At 35.8% G+C, this 23856-nt stretch overlaps 2 protein-coding genes across 2 annotated transcripts; both read left to right on the top strand.

Moving 5' to 3' along the window:
- Positions 1–7843: 7843 nt before the first annotated feature.
- LOC112089811 lies at positions 7844–8638 on the top strand. Its single transcript, XM_024160566.1, has one exon. The coding sequence runs from the start codon at positions 7844–7846 to the stop codon at positions 8636–8638; it is 795 nt and encodes a 264-aa protein (XP_024016334.1).
- Positions 8639–9448: 810 nt separating this feature from the next.
- LOC18026169 (vacuolar-sorting receptor 3) lies at positions 9449–13211 on the top strand. The gene is made up of 12 exons (XM_006409575.2): positions 9449–9962; positions 10176–10868; positions 10947–11035; positions 11124–11193; positions 11273–11356; positions 11591–11667; positions 11782–11863; positions 11965–12047; positions 12138–12204; positions 12286–12414; positions 12544–12653; positions 12833–13211. Exons 1-12 carry the CDS (start codon positions 9665–9667, stop codon positions 12929–12931), a joined length of 1881 nt encoding a protein of 626 aa, XP_006409638.1. The 5' UTR covers positions 9449–9664; the 3' UTR covers positions 12932–13211.
- Positions 13212–23856: the final 10645 nt, after the last annotated feature.

Raw genomic sequence — 23856 nt, 5'->3', positions numbered from 1 at the left:
AAATCATGACGGTACAACAGGTTTGAGCCATTTATATTAGCTTCTCAAGCAGAACAGGTAACGTTTCTGCCATACCCTCGAGTTCGATTAACAGGAATTTCATGGTTAGCTGTAGTTAAAGTGGCTCCGAGGGGCAAGATTGTAGGGGTTGAGGATGTTCCACTTCAACAGGACACTTGCGTAGATCTGTCTGAACCAGATGTTGACGAGAATATTTTCTTAATAGACCCTCGGAACAGGCAACTTGAAGATCTTCCCGATGATACAGAAGAAGAATGTGATGATGAGTTTGCTGAAACCGATGAAGACGATTTGGCGGAACAAGACGGTGATGGTGATGAAGTAATAGAGGAAGATGAATCTGATTGAGTTTCATGCATTGTATTTAGTGAATGTTTGTTATTATGTAATTTGTAACTTTGTTTGTTTGAATTTTTTAAAAACCATAAAATTCGATTTTACGATGGTTTTACGACGGTTTTTCTAAACCCTAAACCCTAAGTCTAGGTTTTAAACCCTGAATGAATAGGGTTTCAACATTACGACGTCTTTACGATGAACCATCGTAATATCGTCGTAAAGTTACGACGGTTTTACGACGAGTACACTATTTCGTCGTAAAAGCGTCATAATGTTGAAATCCAAGAATTTGAATCTTTTATATCTTATTGGTTGTAAGGTATTTCACAATTGTTTTTGATTGGTTATCTTATTTTATATGAAATGCTATCAATCTGATCAAAATCAAAAATTTGAAAAAAAACATACATATTTACAAGTTCATGCATGTTTTCGTAAATGTTAAGTGAAAGGTTATATATTAGATTACGGAATTTCATTTTTTACTATCTCATGTCATAAATCCATCATACATGCAAAGTTGTAAACCTTTTATTATATGTTAGGATACACCTTTGCATTGTTCTTTATGCAATATCCCATTTATAAGATTTAGGGTTTACTCACTTTTTTTAAAAACATCGTAAAACCGTCGTAATATAATCGTAAAGTACGACGATTTTACGACGATCCCATCACGACACGTGTCGTGTCATGCAGTGGACCGACTGTTATACAACCAAATCGTCGTAAAACCGTCGTAAAGTTACGACAATTTTACGACGATCACAAAATCTATATAAGAGACGCGAGATTTCTTCATTCGTCGCTCATTCCTCTCTTCCCTCTCTGTCTCTAGAAATCTCTCTATCTCTCTAAAAAACAAAATCTCTCCTTCTCTCCCTACTCTCCAGCCAATTAATTTGTAAGTATTTTTTAAATTAATTTCATTACATATTATTTTAGATTTAGGTTCGGAATTTAGATTTAGATTCGGAATTTAGATTTAGGTTTCGGAATTTAGATAGGCCCGGATTTTGTAAATTTTAATAAAATGTTTTTGAAAATTAGTAACAAATTTTTTAAAATTTTGTAGATTCTGTCTCGATGGCTCCTCGAGCTAAGAGATTTCACTACCGACAGCTCGTCGATTCTGACGGTACGGCCCCGTCTACCTCGGCGACCGGATCAGCCATCCCGGAGTCCTCGGGAACACAACGGACTGTTTCCCAACCGGTCGTTGTTCCACAGCCGGCACCACCTCCACCACCACCAGCCGAACCAGCGGCTCCGGCACAGGCCGAGTCTGAGGCTGATCCGATCCCTCGTGTACCGTATGCCCAGTTTACGGTACAGGATCTTCTAGCGCAACCCGATCGTGGGACCATGAACAAACTCGACCCGGATCGAGTCCCCGGCACCTATTGGTACGTAATTTTTTTCCAACAATATTTTTAAATTAATTAATATTTATTCTTATATATTTGATACTAATTTACTTTTTCTCTTTCCATTTGACTAGGTTTACGACCGACAATGCAGTCGGTCGTAACGTTGCAGATATCATCAAGGGGTTTTTCGTACAATCCCATACCAGCTAGAAGAAGCTGGATCGGGCCACACTTGACACTTGGTTCAAGTGTTTTGCGGTAAGTAATTTACCATTTCGTTTAATTTTAATTTTAAATTTTAACTTTTTACAATAATTACTAACTTCTTTTTTTTTCCTAGCAAAACTGGCATTGGGAAACATCCGCACACGGACGTGTGGAGACGGCCTTCAAGGAGAAGGTCAAATTCCGCCTCAACAACACCGTTTCCGACTAGAAACGGAAGTGGGAGGTTGACGGCGACAAGGCCAAGCCGGCGCCTATGTCCAATACCGTCTTGCGGGGCCTTGTCCAGTACTGGTTGGATCCGCACAACCAGACTACGGCCGCCAAGTGTTCCGGATCTAGGTAAGTCGTAGTTAATTTCAATAATATTTACATTATTTTTTTCTTATAATAGATTCTAATCAAAATATTTTTCAGGAACGCTACTGACGATGCGGGAAATCGGAAAAGCGTCCCGCACACTTCCGGCCAGATTCCTTTTGCCGGAAGACGGCTTATGATGGTAAGTAAATTAAAACTATTAATTTTTTTGTTTTCAAATATTTAACTCTTATTTTTTGATACTAATTAATTTTTCCATTTTGATTTTGTAGGTCGAAGATAACGGAGGAGAACTTCCTCCGATGACGAAGGTTTTCGCCGAGACGCATAAAAAGCGTAACGGCGAATTCACGGATCCTCGGGCGGAGGAGATCTACAACGCCGCCTGTGCGGCGATCGAGGAGCGACAGACGCAGCTGACTCAGCAGGCGCGTCAAACATCTCCCGGAGGTAGCTCGGTCCAATCGACCCTGGCGCTGACGGTGGCGGAGATGGACCAGATCTTCGAAGAGATAATTTTAATTACTATATTTAATTAATGTAACTTTAGTTTTAAATTATATTTCTAACCATAATGTTTTTAAATATTTGTAGGTTGCCCTAAAGAAAAAGGGGCGGGTATTAGGGATGGGGTCCATCCGTGATACCCCGAGAGCTACGGCGACTGGTCACGTCCGGGTTCCGGATCCGGTTATCCGCCAGGAGATCGATCAGATGCGGACCCGGTACGAGACGAGGATCGACCAGCTCTACGGTCTCTTCGAGATCATGGGAGCCGACAACCCGGTACTCATAGCGCAGTTGGACAAGCTGCGGGCTGATGGGGTTGTCGGATCATCTGCCGCCGGGTCATCCACTAGGACGCAACCGCCAGTGCAGACGGACGAGGAGATGTTCCGATCTCTCGGGGTTGAGCCTCCTAGAACCGGAGATCAGGCGCCGGCGGAAGCATCAAACCGACGACCCGGCAAGGAACACGTCCAGGACGATGGGGAGGAGGCCGGTGACGGGATCGACGGGATCGATTTAGATTTAGATTTAGATCTGTAGGGTTTTTTTGTAAATTACAATTAATTTTAATTTCAAATTTTCATAAATTTTAAATTGTAAATTATTTTTTTTATTTGAATTTTAATTCGAATTATTTTTTTTTTTTAATTTTCAATTATATTAAACGTTGTATAATCGTCGTAATAGATTTATTAAAACCGTCGTACATTCGTCGTAAATATTACGACGAATTTACGACTACAATGTACGACGACAAATACGACGATTATACGTCCGAGAGTTACGACGATTTTACGACGAAATGAAGAAATACTTTACGATTGATTTACGACGATTTATGCGTCGTACATTTTACGACGATCTTACGTCGACCATTAACGACCACTTAACGACGGTCCAGGCGAAGATCAAGTCGACGCAATTCGATGTAAACTCGTCGTAAACTGTACGACGCATTTACGACGATTTTGATTGCCTCGACGTTACGACGAAACAAAACCGTCGTATATTATACGACGATTTTACGACGATTTTACGATGATTTGTCTATTACGACGATGACTTTACGACGATTTCGAAATCATCGGTAGTCCGTCGTAATGGCCCTATTACGACGAAATAAAGACCATTTCGGCCGTTGTAAAATGATGTTTTTCTTGTAGTGGAAAACTTACCTAACAATATGCTGCGAAGCCCAAAATTGTGATCATACTTTTCGATGGATTCAAAATACCATATCTAGAAGAATACATAGTTAAATTAGTCTGTAAGCAAAGGAACATATCGGAAATAGCACAAAAAAAAACTAAAAAAACCACGTAGAGTAACCAATCGCCAAAACCCTAGAACAAAACGTAAAAAAAATAATAGTATATGAATATGAGCGGAGGCAGAAAATATTTATTTATATAGAAAACGATTTAGGGTTTCTTTATAAATATCATTAATATGGGCTTGGACTCACTTTTCTCTAGATCTGATCCACGATTGGTTAAAAAAATTGATTTAGAATTAGAAAAATTTAGGGAAAAAACACGATTAAATTAGTCTAAGATTCGAACTTGCTACCTATGAGATAAGAATTCATGTCACTAACCATTGTAGTTTGTGTTATTTTTATGTTAACCAATCAGCATTTAAATATATATTTTTATTGTCGACAAAAAATGATATTATGCCAGTTATTTTGTTGTGTATTAATTATGGAATATTTCATTTTAATCAGATTTTATTTTTAATTGCAGAATAATCAACTGACCAATCAGAATAGAGTATTTTTATTAATGGCATAAGTGTAATTTAACACCTTCCATCAAAACGACAGAAAAAATAATAATAATTAATTAACATCAACCAATCAAAATATAACATCAGATGACCAATCAGAATATAAGGATTTCATTAATCAAAACGGCATCAAAAGATGTGCATTGAATCACTGTTCAAATCACTTCACAAATACTATAATAGATAATATGGATGGTTGTGGTAATGTAGTAACTTGATAATATTGAAAATCAACTGAAATGGGCTACATGTTTGTATTTGTATTGGTTGATCAAAATGTATTTGTGCTGTATCGTTTGTCTTTGTATTGTACTGATCCCTTTCTGTTTTGGGCAGATAATGCCAAGGTACAACAGCGGTTCATCTGAGGAAGCTTCGGAGATCCCGTACTGGGCTTACGCGGATGCCACTTATGGCATACCCGAGAAGTGCTTCTGTGGGTGGGTTGTGAAGCTCCAAGAAAACGCAGCCGATCGTAAGTATTATTCTTGCCCAGAATGGATTAACGAGGTAGGTGTTCTGTCTCTTCGTTCAGTCTAAATTTTCAATATTTATGTTATTCTCGCTAACATTTTGTAATGTTTCTAGGGCACTTTTGACCACATTCACCAATGGTGGGATCACGCGGTAACAGAACAGTTTGAAATCCTTGAGACAAGGATAGAAAAGCAGCAGGACCTGATCCTCAGTGTTGATCGGGTCACCAGCACCTCTGTTGATCCAGCCATAGGAGAAAACCGGGAAGAGATTGCAAGGCTTAAGGGTGAAGTCAGGGATTTGGAGGAGCAGCTTCGTACTCAAAGTGACAGGTTGTCTATGCTTTTCTTTGTTTGTGTTATTGCAGCTTTTGGTTATATCTGTAGGGTTTAGAAATGGCTAGCATTGTTTTTTAAGTAATGTAACATTAAGTAGTTACCTTCGGCTCAAGTTATTTAGGGCTTATAATGGTCTGTTTTAATGTTTTTTGTGAGGGAATTTGGACTCCACGGGAACTGAAATGATAGTTGACGGCATATGGCTCACCCAGTAAATGTCAGTTCTTTTGTAACTTGAATGTTTAGTAACTGGTTCTTTGTTTGTGTTTAATGCGTTAGGTAACTGGCTAGGTTTTTTTAGTTAGCTTTATGACTGTTATTGTTTATCAATGCTTGATATGACAGGATAGGTTTAGGTAGTGTTTTTAATGGTTGTTAAAACCTGTTCGCAAATGTTTACAACTTTATCGTTAACTTGAAAACTCAAATTAAAAGACTCCCAACTACTATTTTATTTAACATAAAAGACACTTAACCATAAAGACACAGAAAAGACTGTCAACCATAATTTAAAAGACAATCAACCATAAATTAAAAAACACTTAACTCTCATTCACTCTCTTTCACTCTCTTTCACTCTCTTCCACTCTCTTTCACTCATAAACACTTTCAAACTGTCTTCTCTATGTTCACTCTCTTCTCGGGTTCCATTCTCTTTAACTCTCGTCTCTCTGTTCAGTCTCTTCTCGGGTTCCATTTTCTTCAACTCTTTTCTCTCTTTTCCACTCTCATTTCTCTTTAAGTCACAGTCCTCTTTCACTCCTTTCACTAGTCTTTTAACTCCTTCCACTCGTTCCAGTCTTTATGGCTTCTCAGACCGCTTTTACACAGTCGGAAGGGTTTGTAAACCTTCTAACCAGTCAGTTAAACCCTGACTGTTACTCACCGTGCATAGAAATAGGATCATCAGAGATTCCTTTGTTTAGTACACAAGGATCTGATGATCCTACTGATGGTGCACTGAAGACGAAAGTCTGGTCGCCGAAGGAAGACTTGGTCCTCATCAGTGCGTGGCTCAACACCAGTGAGTAAGGACCCGATTGTCGGCAATGAACAGCGAGCTGGTGCTTACTGGAAGCGTATTCAAGCGTATTACAACAACAGCGAGGATATAGTTGGAATGCCAAGGAGAGAGTGGTCTCAATGTAAACAAAGATGGGGAAGGATCAATGACCAGGTATGTAAATTCGTGGGATCATACGCGGCTGCGCAGAAGGAGAAAAGAAGCGGTCAGAATGAAAACAACGTTATGAAGCTTGCGCATGAGATCTTTTTCAATAACTACTCCATCAAGTTTGCTTTGGAACATGCCTGGAGAGAGTTGAGGTTCGACCAGAAATGGTGCACGAGTAGCAAGTCCAAGATGGTGCATCGACCAAAAAAAGAAAGGTTGAAGACTCGGCTCAGTCATCAACCTCCATACCTGCAAGCGAAAATGAAGATGTAGTCGAGGTTCGTCCACCTGGAGTCAAGGCTGCGAAGGCCAACGCAAAGAAGTCATCACGTCTTAAACCCGAGAACAAGGACATGAAGGAGTTTTCTTCCATGTGGGAAATGAAACAAAAAGATCTAGAGTTGAAAGACAAGATTAGGGACAAGAGGATTCTTGAGACCATTTTGGCTAAGACTGAACCACTCACTGAGATTGAAATGGCATTAAAAAACAAGTTAATTTGTGCGATGTATGATCTTTAGGGTATGAACTCTGATATTGACTTTGTGTTAGTCTTTGTTTCTATGTTATTGCTTCATCCGGTTTGTATGATATTTAGTTTATGAACTTTTATTTGCTATGGGCCTTCGGCTTCTATATGTATGAACTTTGTTAAACATTTCTTTATGAAGTTTGGTTTCAGTTTTGGTACTTTGTTCAACTTTTGTTGTCTATGAACTTTGTTAAATTTTTGAGTTTCAACTTTGTAACTATGTGTTGCTTTGTCATTCAATGTCTGTCATGGGACATATATCTCTAACTCTCTTTGCTTTTATTTTTGCAGGTAGTGTCACATCAATTTGGCCACTACAAGTTGGCTATTGATCCGTGACCACATGCGCCAATATTCGAGGGGCCATAAAGCTTTTGTCTTCCTTGTTTTCTAACCGCATATTTATTTTGTATGTAGACCATATGTTCCAACTATCATTTTGGCCACATCTTTTAACTTATTCCGTGTATTTATATGACAGAAAACAGACCATATGTTATTCATAGTTGTAAACTTCTTTCTTTCTCATCTTGATATCAAAGTGTTTTACTTTCTCATCTTGCTATCAAAGTGTATTTCTTATCACAACCTCTATATCAAACACCATAAAGTTCCCAAAAACACAAACCTCTTTATCAAAGACAAAAACCGCCTAGTACTTTTATCAAACACAAACCTCTTAAAACTCATTTCTTTTCACAAAGTTTTCATCTCTTTATCTCTTATCTCAAACTTAAAAACACAAAAAATGGCAGCTTCTTCAAGCAATGGATTTGATGATAAAGCTGATGATGCATTTGATGATGCATTTGATGATGCATTTGATCAGAAGTTTGATGATATGTTTGATTCTATAGTTAATCAACATGCAGAAAAAAAGAAAAAAAGAAAAAAAGCATTTATTGAAAGAAAGCGGGAAGAAGGTCACAACCGCTTATGGAACGATTATTTCAGCGACGAAGCAACCTATCCGCCACATACATTCCAACGCCGTTTTAGAATGAACAAGGACTTGTTCCTGCGTATTGTTCACCGCCTCTCCGATGAAGTTCCATACTTTCAACAAAGAAGTAATTCTATCGGGAGATTAGGTCTATCTACTCTACAAAAGTGTACAGTAGCAATTCGTATGATGGCATATGGTACAGCAGCTGATGCAGTTGACGAATATCTCCGGCTCGGTGCTAGTACAGCATTGTTATGCTTAGAAAATTTCACTGAGGGCATAATATCCTTGTTTGGAGATGAGTATCTAAGAAGACCTACACTTGATGATCTTGAACACTTACTGGACCTTGGAGAGGAACGAGGCTTTCCCAGGATGATTGGAAGCATCAATTGTATGCATTGGGAGTGGAAGAATTGCCCAACCGCATGGAGAGGTCAATATACACGCGGAGCAGGAAACCCGACAATCGTTTTAGAGGCACTAGCATCACAAGATCTTTGGATATGGCACGTATTTTTTGGACCTCCAGGTACATTAAATGATATTAACGTTCTTGATCGGTCACCAGTTTTTGATGACATCTTGCAAGGTTGAGCTCTATAAGTGAGATACTGGGTAAATGGTAACGAGTATCGTTTGCCATATTATCTCACAAACGGCATTTATCCGAAATGGACTACATTTATACAATCAATTCATCTTCCTGAAAGAGAAAAAAAATAGGTTATTTGCAACTAAACAAGAATCCGTCCGAAAAGATGTGGAGCGGGCTTTTGGCGTTCTGCAAGTTAGATTCGCAATAATAAAAAATCCCGCTCTTTTTTGGAATAAAGAAAAGATTGGGAAGATTATGCGGGCCTCTATCATATTACACAATATGATAGTAGAAAACAAACAACATGGCTATAGTCTATACAATTTAGAAGAATTCGAACAACCACAAGGAAGCAGAAATTCGCATATCGATAGGACGTATTCTACACGTATGTCTACAAATGTCTCAAATTTGATGATGGCAAAACGAAACGAACTCCGTGACAGACAGATACATAAATGATTGAAAGCAGATTTAATCGAAAATATCTGGAATAAATTTGGTTAACTATTTTTATATTACAAATATTATATGTTTTTAATTTTCTTGTATTAAATTGTGTTTTTATATATTGTATGTTTTATGATTATGTGTACTGAATTCTATTTTTAATTATAAATTATTGTGGCTTTTTTTTTAAAGAAAAGAAAAAATTATTTTTAATTCGGGATGAACCTCATTTTTACTCCAAGTTTTTCCCAAACAACACAAACCAAAAATATTATTTTTAAATTCGGATGAGGTTCACTACATCTGCTAATTGTTTCGTCTAAACTATCCACTGTATATCTGTTTTGACTCTGCGTCGTCTATAGTCTTCCAGTCACACCGGAAACGTTGAAAAAAATACCCGAGTTTTCTATTCTCTATTGACTCTGCGTCGTCGCAATACTCCAAAACCTTCGACGCTCGAGTCACCATCTCTTTTCAATTCTCCGATCTCAACTCTCTGATTGCTTTGATCCAATTTGTGTGGTTTTGTCCAATCCTTTGAGTTGGTTGTGCTGCTAGCGGAGATCTCGAAGATGAAGCAGCTCCTATGTTTTCTTCTTCCATGGCTGCTTCTATCCATCCCCTTTTCTTGCGAGGCTCGATTCGTGGTGGAGAAGAACAGTTTGTCGGTGACGTCGCCGGAGAGCATTAAGGGGACTCACGACAGTGCAATTGGCAACTTCGGGATCCCTCAGTACGGAGGAAGCATGGCCGGCACGGTGGTTTATCCCAAGGAGAACCAGAAATCGTGCAAAGAGTTCAGCGATTTCTCGATTTCTTTCAAGTCACAGCCGGGTGCTTTGCCTACCTTCCTCTTGGTTGATCGTGGAGGTACTCATTTTATCTTCAATGTCAGAACTAGAATCGATTTGATCCATCTCTGCTTCTCGCTTTCGTTTCTCCTTGGCTTGATTTAGGAGATTTTGTTTGTATTGCCTTTTATCTTAATTGGTTCAAGTGTGTGCAGAACTTGCCTTACTCTTGTTGTTATGCATAGACATATATACACTTTAGCGTAATGGATGGTTATATTATGTTGTGTAGATTGTTTTTTCGCTTTGAAAGTCTGGAATGCACAGAAAGCTGGTGCTTCTGCTGTTCTTGTGGCAGACAATGTTGATGAGCCTTTGATTACGATGGACACACCAGAAGAGGATGTTTCGTCTGCAAAATATATTGAGAATATTACCATTCCTTCTGCTCTTGTCACGAAAGGTTTTGGTGAAAAGTTGAAGAAAGCAATCAGTGGAGGGGATATGGTCAACTTAAATCTTGACTGGAGGGAAGCTGTTCCGCACCCTGATGACCGTGTCGAGTATGAACTGTGGACCAATAGCAATGACGAGTGCGGGGTCAAGTGTGACATGTTGATGGAGTTTGTGAAGGATTTTAAGGGTGCTGCTCAGATTCTCGAGAAGGGTGGTTACACGCAGTTTAGACCTCATTACATTACTTGGTATTGTCCTCACGCTTTCACGTTGAGTAGACAGTGCAAGTCTCAGTGTATAAACAAGGGAAGATACTGCGCTCCTGATCCTGAACAGGACTTTAGCTCAGGATACGATGGTAAAGACGTGGTTGTAGAAAACTTGAGACAGCTTTGCGTTTACAAGGTGGCAAATGAAACCGGGAAACCCTGGGTCTGGTGGGATTATGTCACTGATTTCCAGATCAGATGTCCCATGAAGGAGAAGAAATACAACAAAGAATGTGCTGATTCTGTTATCAAGTCTCTTGGTGAGTGTTTCTTGTATAGCTCGAAAATTAAAACTTTTTTTCCCAGGAGAATAATCCAGTTTTTCTATGTCTTTACAGGAATCGATAGTAGAAAACTTGATAAGTGTATGGGAGACCCTGATGCGGACTCGGACAATCCAATTCTAAAGGAAGAACAAGATGCTCAAGTAAATTACTTATGTTTCCTTACTTATGTTTTTCTTACGTTCCTCCGGGCATCTCAGAATCACAGTCATGTTTGGGATTATTATGTAGGTTGGCAAGGGTTCAAGGGGTGATGTTACCATATTGCCTACCTTGGTTGTCAATAACAGACAGTACCGAGGTTTGTCTTGCAGTGTTAACTTAAGGCTTTTCATACTCTATGCCCTGGTTTATCTTGTTAAATAAATGTTTCCTTTCAGGCAAGTTGGAGAAGAGTGCAGTACTCAAGGCTCTATGTTCTGGTTTTGAGGAGACGACTGAACCAGCGATATGCCTGAGCACAGGTGAACCTTTGTGGGTTTAGTATCCAAAGTCTGTGTTCATCAAATATTTGAAAAACCCGAAATACCTCACCCATACCCGAGAAATAACTGGTCTTGTACCCGAAGTATCTGATCCTTACTATTCTTGGGATTAGTTTGGTTATCATACTGATATACCAACTTTAACTTTGCTTGATCACACCTTTTAACACTTATGTGAACTTTGAAATTCGTATCTTCTATTGCAAATGACAGAGATGGAGTCAAATGAGTGCTTAGATAACAATGGCGGATGCTGGCAAGATAAATCAGCCAACATAACTGCTTGCAAGGTATAATTTGATATTATTCCTGGCGAGAGTTTCAACAGTTTCAACATAACTGTTTCTATATATCTTTTTTTTTGGTCAAACGTTTCTATATATTTTAATCTGCTTAATTTGCAGGATACTTTTCGTGGAAGAGTATGTGAGTGCCCTCGAGTTGATGGTGTGCAATTCAAAGGGGATGGATACAGCCACTGTGAACGTGAGTGTTCCGTGTCATCTTTTTAGTAATTTTTATAATATTAATGTTCGTCGCCTTTGTTGGATGTCACGTTTCATAATTAATTGGTGTTTGCATGGCAGCAAGCGGGCCAGGGAGATGCACGATCAACAATGGAGGTTGTTGGCATGAAGAGAGAGATGGACATGCGTTCTCTGCTTGTGTGGTTAGTGTTTCTTCTGCACTTTGCTTCACTTTTGAGGCACAATCTCACCGTATAATAAGAGACTCATGTCTCAACTCGTAATGTCTTCAGGATAAAGACAGTGTTAAGTGCGAGTGTCCTCCTGGATTTAGAGGAGATGGTATTAAGAAGTGTGAAGGTTAGACTCTCTGTTAAACTTTTCGTACCGTACATCTACTTCTAATCATCTTTTTAAGGATTTCCGTGCTTCTTTCACCAGACATTAATGAATGCAAAGAGAAGAAAGCCTGTCAGTGCCCGGAATGTAGCTGCAAGAACACCTGGGGAAGCTACGAATGCTCTTGTAGCGGGGATCTTCTCTACATCAGAGATCATGACACTTGCATCAGTGAGTTTTCATGAAGTTGAATATCTGTAATTCTATTAATATGCATCATGCGTGATTGACACGTACTAAAAACAATACTCGTGCATACACAACCTCTCTGTGGCATTGGTTCTTACGTATGAAATTTAGGCAAGACGGGTTCACAAGTGAGATCAGCGTGGGCAGCTGTTTGGCTTATAATGTTATCATTGGGACTTGCGGCCGGTGGGGCATACCTCGTTTACAAATATAGGTTAAGGGTAAGCTTCTGATTCATCCTTCTGATCTTATATCTGCTGTTTTGTTAAAAGCAAAGGTTAATCTTTTTGTATTCTGGCCTGAAATGTCTGTTAAAACATATCTTTGGATCTTAAGACGGTTGCCATATCCGTTGCTTGGGGAAATTGTTATGAACTTTCTTATGTCCCTGATTTTACAGCGATACATGGACTCAGAGATCAGAGCTATAATGGCACAGTACATGCCACTGGATAGCCAACCCGAGATCCCGAACCACGTGAATGATGAACGTGCCTGAGAGAGCGGAATGGTGCATCTATTTATTCCTCGGAAAGGACTCAAGGTGACACGTTCTTTTTAACCGTTGTGGCCTTTGATGCTTGTGTAACTTATTTACCAAATAGTGTATTTGCAGAAAGAGGTTTGGGAATCTTCAAATGACTTGATACTGTTTTATACATTGTAACTCGTGTCTTTTTTTTTCTTTTCACTTGTGTGCATGGAACTTCTGTTATAGGGAAACTTTGATTGTAGAATGGAGAATTAGACAAGAAAGAATGAATCGAATTAAAAGTTCATGTTGTTGGTTGCTTTTCTTCTAAAATCGTTTGTGTTCGAAAAGTCTGATTCTGGTTATTTTCGGGTTTTGAATTTAAAATCCGAACTGTCCTAGAATTGAACCGAACCAAACCATATTTTACTCCAATTAGTTTCATTATTCGAATAATAAACTTAACAAAGAGGAAATGTTAACAATTGGATTTTAAAATTATTATAAAGAATATGAAAAGTATGTGTTGCCATTAAAGAGATTATTTATTATATAGTTTTTAAAGTTAAATTTTCTATTATATATATATGTTTAAATAATAATTAAATATCATTTGGAAGTTTATATTTTTTTTTCTCCTCTGTTCTCTCTCCTAAGGCGACTCTTAGAGAAAACTTCCATTCTCCATCGTTTCCGGCCGACGCTGGTTTTTCTGGCGTCGGTACAGCTTTCCATTCTCTGTAATCTTTCATATTTCTTTCTATTGTAAGATTTACGTGAAAAACTACGGCAAAAATCTTCTCTCCATGATGATTTTTAAGGTTGGTATCCATCTTCAAATTTACCTGGAGATTTTCGTTCCGATGTTTGTTCGGCAAAATTGTCCGACCATTAGTGTCGGTTTCCTTCCGTTGGAGAAAACTCCAGGCGGTTTCCAGTTTCAATGGAATGTTCAGATCCAATTCCTTAAACCGCCGTGGAATCTCTCCTCTATAAACAGCCTCATCAATATGATTTTCTTATTAAATCAAATCATCAATGATCATGATCGATATTACCACACACCATCGGCAAGAGATATTTGGTGTTCCCCTCTTCTATATTCTATCACAACTAGTAGAATGGCAAATATGTAATTACTTTGTAATTGAACAAAACGATTTGTCTCCACTCAGCAACCCAAACGCTGTTCATCGGAGACATATGCATTTGTTTAATTTATATGTTCTTTCTTTCATTCTTGTATATTTTTATTCCTTTGTAATGTCGGCCATGGGTTTAGATCGAGTTTCCTTTTATGGGCAAGGTTTTTATTCTTTGAAGTTAGTCATGGCCTACACCGATGTAGAAGAGGAACATATGGACATGATTAGTTAGTTCGAACATTTCTGAAAGTAGGCAACTGGAGAATGCAGTAATTAAATGGAAAGTTTCGGCGAGACATGAATATGCATCGATTTGACAAGGAGACAAAGTCAAAGCCAAACCCTGATGGAAGGTATTGGATACGAAAGCCTTGGTATCCAATTGTAGACACAAAACTTCACATGACGGAAGCAATGGGTTTTATCATGTGTGTAATTACGAGGTTTAGCCAAAAATTGCTAACCCAACACACAATTCGCATCAGAAACAGAAAGAATACAGAGAAGGAAAATAACAGACTTAATTATCTATTAGCGAATAAGACTTTACCTTGTAAAGCATCGTCAAATTCACTTCTCATGTTATGTCGCATATGGCGCATATATTTGCATATGTAATAATTTGTTTTTCGGAAGTTTTGTATATTGATTTTATAACCGTATGTTTGATATTAATGAAATTGTTTGCGAAAAAAAAAGTTTAAATAATAATTAATCTCTATATATTCAAAAAAAATCTATTCGAAATTTTCTATATTTTTTACTATAATTTATTATATTTTATTTGAATATATGTTAAAAAAAATCAAAAATATATTTTTCTAATTTTTAGAAAATTAACATAAAATTGATTTTTATAAAAGCTTATGGACTAACTACAAAATCAGAATCATTAGATGGTGCATATTAGAGTTATGTTAACAAAATTAAAAATTTTTTGCTGATTTGTCAGAATAATATTTTATTTTTTATAAAATAGATTAAATAGATAAATTATTCTGACTTAGCAGCTATATTTATAATCATTAAGTTATATATATTGTAAAAAATTCAGATTAAAATTTTTTCTTAAATTTTACAACCATTTTTATTAAAAAAGTACTCCACGTAATAACTAACCCGGATTAAGTCCTATTGAATATTGCAATTATAGTTTGTTAACTGGTTACATAATATGTTTGAGTTCTTCTTCATTCAAGGTTTCGCATTAGTCGCAAATGTCAATCTACAATGGGTTTGTCACATGGGTTATGCTTTGTACTTTTGTGTGAGTGAAATTAAAGAGGTGGTGAAAAAAGACGAGAAAAGCAAGAGTTAGATTGTCAGAGTCTTAAGCCGTTTCTACTTTCTACCTTCTTCTCATTCAGGAAAGTTCTTTGAAATTTGTACTCTTAAACGACTAAACCACTACGTCCGATTTGGAGAAACTAATTATATCTGGTGTCATTTTTGTTTTTTTATATATTTTGTAAGATTACTAAAATATGTGAGATCGTGAATGCATTTTCCATTAGAGTAATAAGAACACCAACATGTGAACTGTTGTTTTTTTAATCATATACTATACTTTTTTTTTAATCATATACTATACTAGATTCTAATTCCGTACGTATGTACGGAAAGTTTTTTGTTTATAAAATTTTATAATAAAATTTGCATTTATTTTATGCTTAGATATAATTTATTTTTGTAGATTTTTAATTTTTCCTAAATCAAAAATTTTGTTATTATTTTTGAATAAAGATATGAATTAGTTATAATATATCGATGTAATGTTAATTGTAAACTTTTATTATTATGTGAATTTAGATTACCACACAAATCTATATATTTATGAGTGTTAAAATAAGCTAATCCATCTGTTTAATTTCCTCAAATCATTTTAATATCTTACATGTTTTAACAAACTAATATGTTAAAATAAACGAATTCGCTCAATCATATTATTGTATAATATAAATATTTACTAATTTTAAATATTTGAAAGTTTAGGTTAATTGATTATGATAAAAAAAAGACAATAACATATTAATTTTTATGACCCACTAAATATAAATTAATATCTCGCTATTAAAATCCCACTACTTTTTTTGTTAAAAATATAATAAAAAGAATTTTTGTGATTTTTGGTAAGTAAATTAATCTATATTTAAGAAAATCTAAAATTATATACTATTTAAGTTTTTGGAATTAAATATAAATACAAAATAATATGCCTGTTTAAATACAAACTAATATTGATTTTTTTGGTCAAATTTATTTTCAAATTAAATCTAACAAAATCCAAAATAATATAAATAAATATCTAATTTTGAAATTATATTTAAATATAAAATTTTGGAATATTTGAATGTTAAATTAACTCTAATCTATGTACATTGAGAAAAATCAAAGTAATCTGAACAAAAATCTTAATTTTTGGAATTAAATGTATATATAAAAGAAACTTGTAATTTTTAAAAATTGAATTATAATAAATTGGGATAATTTTAAAACTGTTTTCAAACTTAATTTTTTTTGTAAAACTTTGGAAATGTTTAGAAGCAAGCACTAAAAGTGTTTCTATTTTAATATAATAGATTCTTTCTTTTTTTTGCCAAAAACTTTCTTTTAATGATATTTTACTAAAATCAGTTTTCTTTTAACAACGATAAAAAGTTGATTATTGTTGTATTAAAAATCTTATAGACTTCTATACTTTGTAATTGAAATGACTGAGACACTTGTAAACTAATCGATCAAATTTGGACACTTGAAAAAAAATATTAAAATTAGAAAATAAAATAAAATAAATTTAATTAAGGGGAAATATGGATAGAAATAGTTAAACATAAAAGAAGAAATAGGAAAACTTAGATATTTTCGTAAGAAAAAAAACCCTAAAATATATGAAATATGCCACATATATTCAGTTTAGAAAACAAATAGTAGAGAAACATAAGAACTAACATAAAAAAATAGCTATTAAGTTTTTCTCTTCTTAGTTTCATCGAAGCATTTGTAATCTTATTTTATTTTATTTTACTAGTGATCTAAGTTTTTTTCTATGTTTTTTTTTTTTCATAAGTTATCAAATAATAGATAATAATCTCACGTAAAAACATGATCTTAATCTAGTTAATAATAAAATATAGAAATATTAAGTCTTTCCAAATACAAAAAAAAAAAGAATGCAATCATCCAACCAAACCATGATTTAAAAATGCAATGGAAAACAATACTATTGCCTGCTATTGATATCTTTAGTACAAGAACTCACGTATTAGAGAAACAAAAACATCTAAGGTTTAGCAATCACTATTGAATCAACGCCATTTCTATAATCTATACAGAAAAATAAAAACTGTAGTTTTTAACCCAACTCGATAGTCTTGTATTATATGTGGTTTGACTTTGACTGGTATGGTCATTGTGTAAAGTTTTAAGAAACTGTTCAAATGACTATTGAAATTTGAATCCATGCCATTTTAGTACAAAAATATTTGGTTTACATCACTTAAAAATAATATTACAATATTAAATAATATTATTTTGAATAATTTATTTGAATTACTTATCAATAAATCATAGAAAATATATGGTTTAACACCAGTTATGATGATTGATACTGTTATTGAATAGTTTGACATCAATTACATAATAAGTGATACAAGTCTATATTAATTTACTTCACTTTTACAAAATTGATACAATAGATTCACATTAACTGAATTATCGATGTTACTATTAATATTTGTTAACATTACTTATATCAAAATATTTAAATCATTAAAATTTGAATTTAGTAATTTTATATTTGAAAATATCTTTGCAAACATATTTGTAGTTTATCCAACATTGCTAACATATAAGGAGCTGAAAGAGAAACCCTTTCTATAGATACTCGTACCTATACCCAACTTGACATGGTCAAATATCTTTTGGCTAAATATCTTTTGGCTGATTTTACTTATGATAAATTACTCTATAAATTGTTTCTTTTCATTTTCAGGGTTATTACAGTATCATCTATAAAAAAAACAAAGTCTACAAAAATAACCAATGATGTCAAGTCTACCAAAAAACAAAATTCATTATTTGGATATGGAATGTAAAATTCATGAGGCTACCAGAGTCCTCCTTTATTCAGAGATCAACACTAGATTTGTATGGCATGTTAAACATAAAAAATGGAGCCTCAGATTAAGAGTGAAGGAAATGCATGTCATATTCGAAACTATTCCATTGATGCTAGTAAGATGTTTTATTTGCGTTGTTTGTTACATATAATAAGAAGACCTTTCTGTTACGAAGATATCAGAACGTCTGATGGTATTATCTACAAAACTTTCAAAGAAGCATGCTACGCAAAGAGATTTGTACCATTCGATGAAGTTGAATGAAGAACTTATGTTTATCATTTTTTAGTGAAATATTATATTTATTTCTTATATGCATTTCTTATCTATTAGGTTTCAGTGTTCTCCTAATACACTAATATTCTCCTTTTTAAAAAATATAAAAAATATTAATTACAAAACAAAAAATATTGGTATATTTTCAAATTTTTACTATTCTTAAACATATATGATACATTGATATGAAATCCGCTGGTAAACTGAAATATATATGCCAAACCATTATCCACTATAATTACTTTATATTTTAATCCTATTCTACTATTGCTGTCCCCAAAATCTGTCAATAGTAACAAATAAACGTTATATGAATATATGACAAAACATTGGTCAATGATTAAATATTTTGCAAATCGTCGCAATCTATATACCAATATGAGTCTATCAGAAACCCACCTACTTAATTTTAATATACTTAATATCAGCCCAAACTACATTCTATTTTTAAAAAAACGTTCAAGCCCGTACGCATATTCTAGTTATTCATGAAACTAATAATATTTTAAATTATTTTTTATTTTTATTTTTGTTAAAATTTTTTTATTAAAATATAAAAGATAAAGTTACATGGAATTAAACTCAAACCAGCAAAAAGAAAATAAAAGGGGACGGAACCTAGAAGAAAGAGGGGGGGGAAGAAGTGTTTACAGCGTAACACCTAGAGCTAGGGAAATAACCAGACAAAGAGACAAACAGACACCAAAAAAGAGCAGCTTATCTAGAAGACCAAAAGAGATCCAAAGCTTCACCATTCTTAGTTCTCAGATTCATAGAGCCGAAGCTTTGTTTTTAACCACCAAGCAGATTTTGCATAGTGTAGTCGAGTGAGGAAGAGATAGGCCACTATAGAATCGATGGTTCCGCTCATTCCATAATTCATAGATGCAGGCTTGCTAAGCTTGAAGAATGGCAAGAGAAGTTATCGCATTAGTAGAAACCATGGTCAACCAGAGAATAATATCGCATTAATAGAAACCATGGTCAACCAGAGAATAATTTGGTCCCAAGATAGTCGAGGGGATGGGAAGTCCATTTTGGCAATTAGAGCTTCCCATAAAGATGCAGAGTAAGCACATTCAAAGAAGGGAAAACGACGTATTTTCCCCTTAAAAGTATCATATAGTAACAGATTCACCCAAAGTTTCGACCTCGTCTTAGATCCCCTTATTTTAAAAGTTAATAATGTATATCCCCTAATCATAAAATTTAAAACGTATTTACCCACAAAATAAAAGTTCGAAACTAAAAACCACCTAAACCACAATTTTATTCGGTTTACTGTTAACCAAAACAATTTAACCACTTAAAACCAAATATAAAATTTGATGAAAACTGATAAACCAAATTATGACCCGATTCAAATAAGTAAACCGAAATTAAACCAACCTAAAAACTAAATCCCAGAAATTCCCAAAGTAAACCCAAAGCCCTAGTTCAAATATCTAAAAGAATGTAACAAATTCGAGAATCCAAACCTCAAATATGGAATCCGTCTCCGCAGGAACGTTTCCTGCATGCCTGTTAAATTGTTTGAACCAATTTCTTCAATTCTTTTAGTGTTTTGTGAATTAAGACTCTGTTGGATAAGCTTGAAGTCAACTTGGTGATCAAGTTAGATATTTCCTTTTTTGATTAGGAATATGTTTAGGAGTTATCTAAACATAAACTAGGAGTTATCTAGAATAAGGAAATTCATGTGTCTATTAGAATTAGGAGTTATCTATTCTATCTACTATATAAGAGATACCAAAGTTGTGGTAATCCTTATTAGTTGTGTGGAGAGCTTAAGTTTTGAGTGAGTTTCTTAAGCAATAAAGAAGAGTTATTTCTTTAAACTTTAAGTGTTCTTATCTTTGAATTTTAGAATTGGTATCAGAGCCTTCTCTAGAAATCAAAACCAGAAATCGACAAACATAACATCATGGGTGATTTGATACCAGCAATCGACAAAACTAAAGAAGGAGGTGGAACATCTACAATCCAATGTCCAATGCTCAGCGCAACTAATTACACGGTTTGGGCTATGAGAATGAGAGTATGTCTCAAGGTGCACAAGGTATGGGAAGTTATAGAAGCTGGGACAACAGATGACGAGAAGAACAACTTAGCGATGGGATTATTGTTTCAATCCATTCCAGAAACTTTAGTCTTACAAGTTGGTGAACTAGACACGGCGAAGAAGGTTTGGGAAGCAATAAAATCACGACATATGGGAGCTGACAGGGTTAAAGAAGCAAGATTGCAAACCCTAATGACAGAGTTTGATCGCCTCAAGATGAAGGATACAGAATCCATCGACGATTTTTCAGGAAAATTGTCGGAGATATCAACAAAATCCGCTGCTTTGGGAGTTACTCTTGAGGAATCAAAAATAGTTAAGAAATTTCTTAGCAGTCTCCCACGGAAGAAATACATCCACATCGTTGCGTCCCTGGAGCAAGTATTGGACCTCAATACAACAACTTTTGAAGACATCGTTGGCAGATTAAAGGCGTACGAAGAACGCATCTTTGAGACAGACGAAGAAGTCCAGGAAGATCAAACCAAACTAATGTGGACAAATACAGAGTCACAAAGAAAAACAGAGTCTCAAAAACAAAATTTCAACAGTGAAAACAGAGGCAGAGGACGTGGAGGACGTTTCGGGTCAAGAGGAAGAGGACGCGGACGGTTTAATAGAGAACAAGGAGATTCAACAAGGAATGTTGATCTCTCTAAAATCACGTGTTATCGCTGTGATAAACAAGGACATTATGCGTCCAGCTGCCCAGACCGACTACTAAAATTGCAAGAAGCTCAAGAAAGTCTTAAAGATGATACCGAAGATGCAGACGAGCTGTTAATGCATGAAGTAGTCTACCTGAATGAGAAAAATTACACGCCAAGCAACTATGAGACAAACACCAAAAACGATAATATATGGTATCTTGACAATGGTGCTAGCAACCATATGACTGGAGATCGGAGATACTTCACAGAGATTAATGACTCTATTACCGGAAAAGTTTGTTTCGGTGATGACTCAAGAATCGACATCAAAGGAAAAGGCTCAATATCCTTCACTGATAGGAATGGAGATTCAAGAGTAATGACGAATGTATACTTCATTCCAGACTTAAAATCTAACATCATAAGTCTCGGCCAAGCAACTGAAGCAGGGTGTGACATACGAATGAAGGGAGAATACCTTACAATGCACGATAGTGAAGGCAAATTACTTGTTAAAGCCTGCAGGTCTCGAAATCGCTTATACAAAGTCAAGATGGGATTAACTGATGATGCGTGTCTACAGCTGATAACTATGAGCGACTCAAGCAGATGGCATGCCAGGCTAGGGCATGTTAATCTTGCCAATATCAAAAACATGATACAACAGAAACTTGTAGAAGGAATTCCGCAAGTGCACATAGAGAAAGATGTTTGTAGCTCGTGCTTACTTGGGAAACAGGCCAGAAGAGTTTTTCCTCAAACCACCACATATCGAGCAAGTAAAAGACTTGAATTGATACACGGTGATTTATGCGGACCCATAACACCAAGCACAGCTGGAGGAAACAAGTACATCTTTGTACTCATTGACGACCACTCAAGATATATGTGGACTGTTCTTTTGAGAGAAAAAAGCGATGCTTTTGATAAGTTTAAGAGATTCAAAAGTCTAGTGGAGCAGGAATCAGGAGAAAAGATACAGGTTTTTAGAACAGATAGGGGAGGTGAATTCGTGTCACAAGAGTTTAACTCTTTCTGCGATAATACCGGCATAAAAAGGCATCTCACAGCACCATATACCCCTCAACAAAACGGAGTGGTGGAAAGACGTAACAGGACAATGATGGGGATGGCAAGAAGCATAATGAAACACATGCAAGTGCCAAATTATTTGTGGGGTGAAGCTATATGACACTCGACCTATCTAATAAACCGAGTGGCTACAAGAGCTGTCATAGATAGAACTCCTTATGAAGTGTATCGAGGAAGGAAGCCAAACATCGATCATCTTCGGATTTTTGGATGCATATGTTTCGCCAAGATGGAGGGTCCCCACTTGAAGAAATTAGATGATCGATCGCGTATGCTCGTGTATCTTGGCACTGAACCAGGATCGAAGGCTTATCGCCTCTTAGATCCACGATCTTGGAAAGTAGTAGTAAGCCGAGACGTAGTATTCAACGAAGCAAAAGGATGGAATTGGAACGAGAGATGTTCAGAACAAAACGAAGGTTTCAAAGTCATACTTGGAGAATTTGGAAACCATGGGATTCAAGAGTCGAACAAAAAAGCTGATGACGAAACAGAGCAGGAGCAAGAGCATTCGGAAACAGTAAACGAAAGAGAAGATGATGAGCTCGTAAACTCGTATGAGCAAGAAACACCAGCAGAGGCCCTCAATGCTCCTACTCAACAATCATCACCGGTTTTAAGAAAATCTTCAAGACTATCAGTTAAACCGAAATATCTTGAAGATAACTATGTTCTCTTAGCAGAAAAAGAAGGGGAAAGACTATTACTCTGTCTGAACGATGAACCGACTACCTTCCAAGAAGCAAAGGATTCGAGAGAATGGATGAGGGCTTGCGAAGATGAAATCTACTCGATCAAGAAAAACAGAACGTGGGATCTTGTAAGCTTACCACCAGGAGCAAAAGCAATTGGGCTTAAATGGGTGTTTAAGCTTAAGAGAAATTCTGATGGGACAATCAACAAGCACAAGGCACGCCTTGTTGCAAAGGGATATGTGCAAAGGTATGGTGTTGATTTTGAAGAGGTTTTTGCACCAGTTGCTCGGATAGAAACAATTCGACTCCTCATCAGTCTTGCAGCAGCAAAAGAATGGGAGATACATCATCTTGATGTTAAGACAGCCTTTCTACATGGTGAGTTAAAGGAGATTGTCTTTGTGAAACAACCAGAAGGCTTTGAAGAAAAAGGAAACGAAGACAAAGTTTACAGACTTAATAAAGCTTTGTATGGTTTGCGTCAAGCTCCAAGGGCATGGAATAACAAACTAAATCAAATTCTTCAAGAGCTGAGATTCGAGAGATGTTCTAAAGAACCATCGGTGTATCAAAAGAGGATAAACGAACACATCCTCATTGTGGCAGTGTATGTCGATGATCTTTTTGTCACAGGAACAAAAAGAAAAGTCATTGATGAATTTAAGAAAGAGATGGCTTCTAAATTTGACATGAATGATCTTGGTAGACTCACATACTACTTAGGAATCGAAGTTCATCAATACAAAGGAGGAATAACCTTGACTCAGAAGAGTTATGCGTCCAAGATTCTGGAGGAAGCAGGAATGGCGGATTGCAACCTAACTCATACACCGATGGAAGTTGGTCTGAAATTGTCGAAATCAGAGGAAGAAAAGGAGATTGATGCTACAAAATATAGGAAAAACGTTGGCTGT

The sequence above is a fragment of the Eutrema salsugineum genome, unplaced genomic scaffold, assembly GCF_000478725.1.
Source record: "Eutrema salsugineum unplaced genomic scaffold, Eutsalg1_0 scaffold_11, whole genome shotgun sequence".
Lineage (NCBI taxonomy): Eukaryota > Viridiplantae > Streptophyta > Magnoliopsida > Brassicales > Brassicaceae > Eutrema > Eutrema salsugineum.
This window is presented reverse-complemented; position numbering and strand designations above follow the sequence as displayed.

Bases quoted from the DNA above. Each gene is read 5' to 3' on its own strand.
- LOC112089811 (XM_024160566.1), top strand. From the start codon at position 7,844: ATGGCAGCTTCTTCAAGCAATGGATTTGATGATAAAGCTGATGATGCA.
- LOC18026169 (XM_006409575.2), top strand. From the start codon at position 9,665: ATGAAGCAGCTCCTATGTTTTCTTCTTCCATGGCTGCTTCTATCCATC. The intron at 10,869-10,946 runs GTGAGTGTTTCT...ATGTCTTTACAG, and splicing joins TTCTGTTATCAAGTCTCTTG to GAATCGATAGTAGAAAACTT. The intron at 11,357-11,590 runs GTGAACCTTTGT...TGCAAATGACAG, and splicing joins AGCGATATGCCTGAGCACAG to AGATGGAGTCAAATGAGTGC.